This window comes from Vicia villosa, unplaced genomic scaffold (genome assembly GCF_029867415.1).
Source record: "Vicia villosa cultivar HV-30 ecotype Madison, WI unplaced genomic scaffold, Vvil1.0 ctg.000637F_1_1, whole genome shotgun sequence".
Lineage (NCBI taxonomy): Eukaryota > Viridiplantae > Streptophyta > Magnoliopsida > Fabales > Fabaceae > Vicia > Vicia villosa.
In genome coordinates, this window is record NW_026705286.1 from 239,778 (window position 1) to 250,937 (window position 11,160).

The following is an 11,160-nucleotide window of genomic DNA, read 5'->3' on the forward strand; positions in this document are numbered from 1 at the left end:
GTTGTTGAACATGTGACTTCATACCCCAAAAGGGGTGAATTATTTGTTTCAGAAAAAACATGGATTTGTAAAAATCTACTAGTCAAAATTAGAGTTTGAAAACATTTTTAGAAAAAGGTTATAAATAAGCAACGGAAAATAAATTTGGAGAATGTAAGTTGTAGAAATAAAGATTTTAAGGGATCAGAGCATAACACCGAGAATTATACAAGTTCAGTACAAAAACGACTTGGTCTTGTCCCCGAGAATTGACCTTGGGATTATTCAATTAAACTTGAGAGTTGTTAGTACGCAAAACTCACAAACCCACTTATATAAAGAAAATGAAGTTTATGGAAAACTTCCAACCAAAGAAATAACTAAGGAGTGAAGTGATGAGTCTTCCTTCCGAATGATGGACCGAAGAAGTTAGTCTTCTTTCCACAAGAACCTTGGAGCGGTTAGTCTTGAAGCTTCTAAACAAATATTTTACCATGGGCTAATCTTGAACTATGTAGAACCTTTAATACTGGGCATTGCTCACGAACCTAATATTGGTTTTATCACAGGCTAACAAAGAACATGGGTTATCTTACCACATGCTAATCTTAAACCTAAATAAGATTTTATCAAGTTTTTAACTTTAACCTAATCTTGATTTTATCACGGGCTCACCAAGAACCTATGAGATTTTAACACAGACTAATCTCAAACTTAAACCGAGACATGATCAAAAAAATTACAAGCCAAATCTTTATACGGGTTTAAATTCGATCCCAAACAAGCATTCCCTAAGAGTGGAAAGGGACGTCTATTTATAGGCTAGAGGTTGGCACAGAAAATGGAAAAAGTTTTAAGGCCATTAATGACTAACTTATCGATTGGCAACATGCACCAATTGATTAGTTAGTCTAAACTATTTGGTTATGAAACTCAAAAATAAAAGGAAATATGTACATTCGCTTAGGGTGCATTTTTTAATTGTTCCAATCGATTAGGAGAGTGCCAATAGGTGGCAGAGACAAAAAAATTTCCCCCAGAGCTTTTCTGACAGCTCCTAATTCATGTGGCACGATTTCAAGGTATTTCTCAAAATATTTTGTTGAGCAAAATAATTTTGACAACAAGTTTATGTGTGAGTGTGTGATTTAGCAATGTACATTTACGGTAATGCCCTTATGCTTTACAATATGTTCACACGAATGTATCGAGGCAGACTTTCACATACTTTCATATAGTTCAAGACTTGTAATATGTTTCTCTTTTGTAGACACTTGCTTGAGTTCACTTGATATGAGGCTTAGTTTAGGTTCCACTTGATTGTCATCATGAGAGAGTCAAGTCCATCACCAAAGCCTAATAGTTTGGTTTGCATCTTTAACTACTTCAACCTCTTATGCTTGACTATAGTCATTATTAGACATTTAGTTGTCATCATCAAATAGTCTTTATTTAAAGGAATTTCACATACAAAACAAGGTTCCACATTCTCCCCCCTTTTTTATGATGACAACCCATTGCTTAGGGTAGTTGGTAAAAGAAATCACACATATGTGTTTGGAGTAATTAAACTCCCCCTCAGTTAAATAGAGAGTATACTCTAGTCCCCTAGAGAGTATACTTCTCCCCTTTGTAGAAATCAAAAATACAGGTAAAGATACGTTGCAAAAATAAAAATATGGAAACATATGCACTTAAGACATGTAGAGAAAGGAAACATCACTCGATTATTGAAAATACTAGGAATTCAAATTACAAAAGAGAATTTTTGTGGAATTGATAGTTATGCGAAAAATAAAGAATAACAAATAGAAGATTTATATGAGCACATAACATGTGGTTATTCAATGTCATTAGCATCACCATCCATTGCAAAAAATTTCTTCATGTTCTCGACTATACTTTTACAAATTTTCAATACTTTGTCAATCTTGGTATCTTCTTCTTCTTCTTGTTCCTTAATTGTAGAATCTTCTTGAATTTCTCAATGCTTGATGAGAAATTTAATATCTCTAAGAGCAGTATGGGTGATCCTATGGTTATCAGAGTCTTTAGCTTTATCCATGGTGTCAATGTTGAAGGTAGCTAGGAACCTAGTGATGATTGGTCCATAAAGAAGTCTTGTTGATGGGATCTCTTTGCATCGAATCATGTGATCATAGATTTTTTCTACCGAATTTGTTGGGATTTCTTAAGTCAAAATCCAAAGTGATATGATATCTTCCCTAAGGATGAAGGTATGGTTTGTTTTTCTTGGAAATGAATTCTAATTAAAAGGTAATGAAGGATCATAACTTTTGGTTTTAGGTGGGTTGATATGAAGGGAAATTTATTTTTCTTCATGGGATTTATGATGAGGAAATTTATGGTTATGGAGTATTTGAAGTTCCTAAGGTCATGGGTCTATCCATGGTGGGGGGAATTCCTATAAAAGGTAGCTCAAAGATTCTTCCAAAGTGGTCTCTGTGAAGGTTTATTTCGACTCCCCTAATAGATGCTCTTAGTGAACTTTCTACAATACTTAGGTTTAGGTAGAACTCTCTTACTAAGTTTAGGAAAGATCTATATGGTATTTGGGTGAATAAATTTTTGTGGAAGGTTTAACAAATTTGATGATAGGGTTTGTGAATCTTCAGTAGGCTTTGGAAATATATATATATATATATATATATATATATATATATATATATATATATATATATATATATATATATATATATATATATATATATATATATATATATATATATATATATATATATATATATATATATATATATATATATATATATTTGGTATTTGGGAGAATAAAATTTTGAGGGAGGCTCGACATATTTGATGATACAGTATGTGACTCTTCAATGGGCTTGGTTCCATGTAGCAAGGTTGAATTACCTTCTTTACTATAATTGTCATCTTTTCTTCTTCCTTTCGATTTATCAATCCAGCAGTGAACACATTTTTTTTTGTGTTTCTCTAGGATTTTGACTTGAGGAGGTTGTGATCATGCTTATAGAAAAAGAACTCATACAAGAAGAGGCCTACTTATAGTATGCAATCTGTCATACCCCAAAATTTACCCGATACAATTCACATCTTTCAATTTATTAAGGGTGTTAAAAATTAAGAGCCATAGGGTTTAATATAACTATTATTAAACTCGATCTCTTATAAAATTCCCTTATAAATTGGTCAAAATGAAATAAGGGTGTAAATAGCAAAATCTTTCTAAATCCAATTGATATTTGGCCCATTCATAAATTGCCTCTTGGAAAAATAAAGGGGTGTATTTTAAGGAATGGAAAAGTTGGGTTCAATTTGAGTATTAGGCCCATTTAGGTTCTCTAAAGCTTTCTATAAATATTAAATTTTTAACAAATTAGTATTTATTTAAAGTTTTATCAATCTAATTTGATGACTAATTATTAATTGATGTTTATTTAGCATTATCATTTTATTAGTTGACACAAAATAAAAGGGCCTATTCTATTTTCGTTTTAGTTATTATTTTACTAATTACCATTTGTTAATTACTATTGTTTTTCGGATTATTATATTTGTTCATTGTTAAGTCAATATGATTATGCAAACTGGGCTAAGTAATGACATTGGGCCAAAGATCCGGTTACTAGGCCAAGGATGGACCAGGTACGGACCGGGTCAAACCGACCCGGATCCTGTTCACCATCTTCCTCCTCGCAGCAAGTCTTCAGCGCCGTAGCCAATAGTACAAACCCTAATCTCCATCATTGAGCAAACCCAAGCCCAAAATCCAGAATCAAGCAATACAATCCTCAACACACAATCTCAGAAACATATCTCAATCGGATTAAATCTTTATCAAACGAAATCAAATAATATCACAGATGAATCAAATCATAACAAAAGCAAAATCAAAATTTTATTAATCAGAGAATCAATTTACAAACGAATCGGAACTCAATCAAATCTCCAACAATTTAATCTAAAAATCTATAATCTCCTAAATTAAAATAAAACCCTAGGTATATAAACTAAGAAATCAGAAGGAGGAGAAAAAAAAGGCTGGGAATCCTTGGCCGCGAACCCTGGAGCTTGATCTTCGTCCTCTTCACGCCTTCAAACCTGCGATTAAAGGAAGAGGAGAGATTAGAAAGGAGCTTACACGTTCATGAATCCCAAGACCACAAGGTAAACACATGATAAACTGCTTAGCTTTACGATTCATGCGTTTGGATGATTCTTGTATATGTTGTTTGCAACTCGATTTTGGGGTTAGAGGAGTAATCTATGGTTTACATGAAGGTTGATACTTTTTCTTGAAGGAGAGAGAGAACCGAAGAGGGGTGAGAATTTTTTGGTTGTTGTTTGAAGAAGAAAAGGTGAGAGAGAGGAAACCGAATGAGAGAGAGAGGAGAGAACTTTGCTAATGTTTTTTTGTTAAAACCGAAAATTGGGAAGAGGAATAGTCAGCATTGGTTATTGAAAAAGCAATGAGAAGAGATAAGGTTATCTCTCCAGGTCCAGCAGTCATGCGACACATGGCCATTCCCAGGCCATGTGATTGGTCCATTTTTAGGCAACGTACATTAACCTTACCATGGTCCCCATCTGATTTTTGCATGCAGACCGTTGATGATGACCCAGGCGAATCCCATCCATCCGTTATACGTGAGTGTACACCGTAATCCATACACCCGCACACACCTAACCAGCGGCCTTGAAACATAATTGGGCCTAGCCCGTTTTACTATTCTAACCCCCCCTTAATTACTAACCTTCATAAAATACACCCCCCATACAAAGATTAAAAAAAATAATAAAACTTAATTAACTAATTTTGTGAAATTTCAATTGTTTAATTGTTTTTTTTTTCTTTCGATGACTTAATTTAATTTTCTCCTCGAACCGACTAAATCTATTAGTCGCATTAGACGAGAAATAATTTTTGATTATTTAATTTATTTATTAATAATATAATTGATTCTAGCTTAATTCTCTCCTCGACCCGACTAAATCTATTAGTCGCATTAGACGAGAGATAAAAAATACATAAATTCAAAACATATTTAATTTGCTGCCCGCGACGATCAATCCATCGATCTGAGTAACCAGCAATGCCCCTTAATCCGTTAGCTATACTGACCAAATCTATTGGTCATCGCATCTAACGGTGCCATATCTTCAAAACACACTAAACCACGATACTACGGATTTTCATCCTTTTCAATCAGGCAACTCAAAATGCCTTTCGAATCAAATTCAAACTACGACAAGGTAACTCAAAATACCTTCAACACCTTCATATCAAATTCAAAGGCGTACAACCCTATGCCCGAACTACGTTGACTCTGATTCTCCATAAAGAGATACGTAGGCACTTGGATAACCAAGGCGAGTCCCCTTCCCCATAAATCTCATCTTTACCCTTTTTTACTTCCTTAGCTATTAACCTCTATAATTTTGCCATAAAACTGTTACCTTAGATTCAAAGCCATAGGAAAGGGTTGAGGGTGCCTAACACCTTCCCTCGACCTGAATATAATAACTTACCCGAATCTCTTAACTGTGTAGGGTTTCCTATTTGCCCTTCAGAATAGGTGGCGACTCTAAACCTTTAATTTTTAGGGCAGGTTGCTACACAATCTAAAGATTTGATCGTGTATTTGTGGAAAGCAGTCAATGAAGGTTGTGGTGATTGAAAGTTAAATAAAAATATTTCCAGATTGGGTGTGCAAATCGACGAGTGTTCATAGGAGTTAAGTTCTCTTTATGCCTCCCATTTTACTTGAAGGTCGTCTTATCCTTGACAGGCGAGGTATAATTGCTATTGCGTTGTTGTTGTGATTAATTGGGATTGCTATACATGTGCTTAATAGCGTCCCTAGCCTATCTCTCGGTGGTTCTCTTCTCGTCTTTTATGTAACATTCAACGCACATCACTACCTCTGTCATGGAAACGATAGGTCTTTAGGCGAGGGATTATTTAAATGTTTGACCTTTAATCCATTCTGGAAGACTCCTCTAACATATCTTGATTCGTGTGCATGACCTTGATAATTGCTTTGTTGAACTAGTCCAATACTCTCTTAAATATTCTAAAGGGTCCTAGCAAATATTAAACATGTTAGTGGTTGACATCTTCCAGTGTCAGCTCACACAAAATCGATGGACCAACTTCTTTACCAGTTCCTGATAGCTAGTGGTTGACAAGTGCGGCAAGCTCATATACCACCTCAACCTGACGTCCTTCAAGGTGTTGGAGAGGAGTTTGCACTTTAAATATTCAGAAGCTCCGATAATAACCAGTTGCGTGTTAATGGAGGGGGCATGCTCATGAGGATCACTTGTTCCATAGAATTTTGCGAGTGAACGTGGCTTGAAATATTCCGATACTAGGGCCCCTCAAATCTCGTTGGAGAGAGGTTGAGGATCAAAAATTTGTGTTTCCTTGGTGGGATCGGTCTTCTGTTGGCATTGTTGGGGTTAAGGACGTTATCCTCCAAAGTGTAATTAAGGTGATACAAACCGTCCTTAGCGGCGCGCATTTCTGCTATGGCTTAATAGGTGCCACGGTAGACACCAATTGTACTTGATATAAAAGTACATTGTTGGACAACACCTTGTTATAAGGGATTGTCGGGATTGTCTGGGAGTTTAGGGTATTTGCTAGTGTTTAGGGCTAGCTCATGTAGGATTGTGAGAAGCTCTGGCTATAATTTTTTTTGTTAGAGATTAGAGTTCTCATTTCCATTTTAAGGATGAAGTATATTTAGGAGACTCCCTTAGGCCAGGATAAGAGTCTAAGAGGAGCAGTTTCCTCCTATTTCGAGGGAACACACGAGAGTTGGAAGATTGGTCTCTTTGTTGCAATCTTGGGAAAGACGGTTATCCCTTAACTAATTCTGCGTACCTCGTTAGTGGAACCGACAAAAAATATGGTTTAGTTGGGGCGGCTGGACTCAGGTCCAACACGGCAAATGGTTCGGGCGCCTTAAATGCGCATTTGGTTCGGGCGACTTATGGCAAGCCGTTGGCGCTCACCCTTATTGGATCAGTCATCCTATTTATTTCCTTTATACTATTCCTCAAAGCCCAATAAGATTGTTCCAGTCCATTGTTCAATTGACATTCATAATTTACTACTGACGGGTGGTTATTTTTTACAAGAGGACTTTTTTTTGGACTGTTCTTCACGAGGAATTTTCTTAACCATTCTCCTTCCAAGAAACCAAACCGTCGTGAATCCATGCAATGGAACCCCCCATGCAACGGGTACTATTATTTTTTTTTCTGTGTGCCAATAGTAGTAGAAGTATTGAGAAGAGTACTTAGAACTGAGAAGTCACGAAATTATCACTTTTCTAAATACTGTACATCTGTAAATTTAATAGGGATAATGAAAAGTTATTCGTTCAATCGTTCTTATAAGAAGACAATTAGACTCATTTCATTGAAACAACACATGTTTAATATAAATGCTCACACATTAACTACACTATATATAAAAACCAAGCAACCCGTATTAAACAATAGTATATGCTATTTCTCTTTCTTTATTTAGAGTCTGAATTCGGAGATTCTTCTAATTCCCTAAACAGTCTTCAATCAATTGAAAAAGAATGGCCAAGAAATACAAAGGTCCAGCTATTGGAATTGACCTTGGAACAACCTATTCATGTGTAGCAGTTTGGCAGGGCCAAAACAATCGTGCAGAGATCATTCACAATGATCAAGGAAACACAACTACACCTTCTTTTGTTGCTTTTACGGATTCTCAAAGGTTAATTGGTGATGCTGCTAAAAATCAAGCTGCTTCAAACCCGGCCAACACTATCTTTGGTAATCTATCTTTTTTATCTTCCTGCAAAGTATATATTATACTCCAAGTTTTGTATATCACTATGCTGTCATTAGGACAAATAAATTTACATATCACTAACATTTTGATTGTTGTAGATGCAAAGAGGTTAATCGGAAGGAAATATAGTGATTCTGTTATTCAGAATGACATACAGTTGTGGCCATTTAAGGTTGTTGCTGTAAAAGATGACAAACCCGAGATCATTGTTAAGTATAAGGGTAGGGAGAAGGGCTTTTGTGCTGAGGAAATTTCATCAATGGTCCTCACAAAGATGCGTGAGATTGCTGAGAAATTTTTGGGATCAACCGTTGAGAATGCAGTAGTTACCGTGCCTGCTTATTTCAATGATTCTCAGCGAAAAGCAACAAAAGATGCTGGTGTCATTGCTGGCCTCAACGTTATAAGGATAATCAACGAACCTACTGCTGCTGCTCTTGCATATGGCCTTCAGAAGAGAACTAATTGTGTTGAAGAGAGAAATATTTTCATATTTGATCTTGGTGGAGGAACATTTGATGTTTCTGTCCTCACTATTAAGAATAATGTGTTTGATGTCAAGGCCACTGCAGGAGATACTCATCTCGGAGGCGAAGATTTTGATAACAGAATGGTGAATCACTTTCTGATGGAGTTCAAGAGGAAGCATAATAAGGACCTTAGTGCAAACCCTAGGGCTCTTAGGAGGTTGAGAACAGCTTGCGAGAGGGCAAAAAGGACACTTTCATTTGATACCGAGGCCACCGTTGACATAGATGCCTTATATGAGGGTATTGACTTCCAGTCATCCCTCACTCGGGCCAAGTTTGAGCAACTCAATTTTGATCTCTTTGAAAAATGTATGAAGACTGTTGAGAATTGTCTTACTGATTCTAAGATAAACAAGAGTAGTGTGGATGATGTTGTTCTTGTTGGCGGTTCTTCTAGAATTCCCAAAATGCAGCAAATGTTGCAAGACTTTTTCATGTGGAAGGACCTTTGTTTCAGCATCAACCCCGACGAGGCTGTTGCTTATGGTGCAGCTGTTCAAGCTTCTTTGTTGTGTGAAGACATGAAGAGTTCTCTAAACTTAGTTTTGCGAGATGTCACCCCGTTATCTCTAGGTAAGTCAATAAGAGGAGATGCTATGAGTGTGGTGATTCCTAGAAACACTTCCATTCCTGTTAAGAAAACAAAAGAATTCTTTACTGTTGAAGATTACATCTCCTATATGTCGGTTAAGGTTTATGAAGGTGAGAGATTAAAAGCCAGTGAGAACAACCTGTTGGGTAAGTTTAACTTATCAATTCCTCCCGCTCCTCGTGGCCATTTTCCTGTCAAAGTATGTTTTACCATAGATGTTGATGGTATTTTAAACGTAACGGCGAAGGAAGAAACTAGTGGGAATGAGAAAGATATTACAATAACAAGTGAAAAAGGAAGGCTAACAACCCATGAAATTGAAAGAATGATCCAGGAAGCTGAGAATTTTAAGGCTGAAGACATGAAGTTTATGAAGAAAGTTGAAGCAGTCAATGGTTTGGATGATTATCTTTACAACATGAGGAAAGTAATGAAGGATGATAGTGTTACATCAATGCTCAACTCAATTGACAAAATGAAGATCAATTCTGCAATGATAAAAGGGAAACAATTAATTGATGGCAAGCAGGACCAAGAAACATTTGCTTTTGTGGATTTCCAGAGGGAGCTTGAGAACATCTTTGAATCAGCGATGAAAAAGATCAACAAAGGCTACTCTGATGAAGAAAGTGACTATGATTCTTAATTTCTTACTGATAACCATTTACTTATTTCATTTTCATTTTGTAATTTCAGTTTCCTCATATATAATGTTGGAGCTGTTTGTTTTGTTTGGTGCGATCAATCAATTGCTAATTTCAACAAGACTCATATTCAAGAAATTGCAGATGTCTATAATATAACATGCTAAGAACAAAATCGGTTATAATTTAACCAGAAATCACAAGAAAATATAAGCATATAAAGAATAGTTTGGAAATAAAGCCTTCATCTTGCAATCTTCGTGAGCGCTTCGGTTGAGATCTTCTTCAATGTGATTGATGGTATATTCAAGCTTGGTACCATTGTCATTTTAGGATTTCACTATTTTACTTGGTCTAATGGTAAAAAAAGGTAGGGGGTTGACTGAGAAAAGATTGAACCGTGCTTTCTGTAATCATGAATGGATTGATATGAGTGAGGCAATTTCTTGCAACACTTATCAAGAATAACTATGATCGTTATTCTACTCCACTTCACTTTGATTTGAATGATGTTAACTTTTCTTCTCAATTCAGGTTCATGAGTATGTGGTCTTTTAATGATGATTGTCAAAATTTTATTGGTCAGACTTGGAACACTAAGGTTGTTTGTTGCCCTATGTAAATTTTGTACAAGAAACTCAAGTTTTTGAAAGCTATTCTTAGAAATTGGAATATCAATTGCTTTGGTCAGGTTCAGGAGAAGGTTAAGGATGTTGAGAGCAAAAACAATAACTAGTTCAACAGTATCGAAATCTCAATGTAAATAAGGAAAGTCCGAGCTGAGTCGTGAATTAGATTCACTGTTCTTCAGAGATTTATTTATGTATTATCCTAAACACTCCAGGATTAAACAGCACCTTCTGGTTGTAGAAACTAGGAACTCGAGAACTAGCGAGAATCACAAATATATATTGCCCAGGAACAAAGAAAGGAGGAGGAGAGGATAATTTTCTGGTATATTGTTTCATGAGAAATAAGCCAATTATTTATAGGACCAAGGTAGAGGAAGGAAATAAATGATGGGCGACAAAGTTTAATAACTTGGGCGGAAACACAACAAATCACACTGATTCAGTCAAAGTGGACGGTGCAAGGTTTAATAACTTGGGTGGGAGCAAGACAAACTATAGTGATTTAGTACTTAACATCCAATGGTGGAAGTGGTTCTTAAAATAGTTGCAGTAGTGTTTTGGTCTGTTTTCGCACTAACTTCTACTGGTGGAGGATGAACTTTGAAATACACTTATTTTCCAATAATCCCCCGCATATTTCAAAGGTTCAAAGAAAGGGTTTAAGAAGGGAGGAAATTTCTTGGGCAATTTCCGAGAATGTAATTTTTCGAGTCTGGTGTCTTTTGGGCAACGAACCAGAGCCTAGACTAATAAGACTTAACATAAGTGAATTGGTTGAGCAAGCTCTATGAACCAATACACTTTGGGGTGTGCTAGAGGCCTTACCAGTCATTACACCCCACAATTTCTTGCTGTCATCGCCGTTGTGCGCCAATTCGGCCATGTGTGCGCCTGGTGTTCATGAGTGCTCTAGAGATTTGTCAAATCTCTTGCAAGGGGCTCC

At 36.2% G+C, this 11,160-nt stretch overlaps 1 protein-coding gene across 1 annotated transcript; it reads left to right on the forward strand.

Moving 5' to 3' along the window:
- Positions 1-7,580: 7,580 nt before the first annotated feature.
- Positions 7,581-9,587, forward strand: LOC131630025 (heat shock cognate 70 kDa protein-like). Its single transcript, XM_058900819.1, has 2 exons — positions 7,581-7,800; positions 7,918-9,587. The coding sequence occupies exons 1-2, from the start codon at positions 7,581-7,583 to the stop codon at positions 9,585-9,587; spliced, it is 1,890 nt and encodes a 629-aa protein (XP_058756802.1).
- The last annotated feature ends 1,573 nt before the right edge of the window (positions 9,588-11,160 follow it).

Coding starts and splice junctions, on each gene's coding strand:
- LOC131630025 (XM_058900819.1), top strand. CDS start 7,581: ATGGCCAAGAAATACAAAGGTCCAGCTATTGGAATTGACCTTGGAACA. Junction 7,801..7,917: donor CCCGGCCAACACTATCTTTG/GTAATCTATCTT, acceptor TGATTGTTGTAG/ATGCAAAGAGGTTAATCGGA.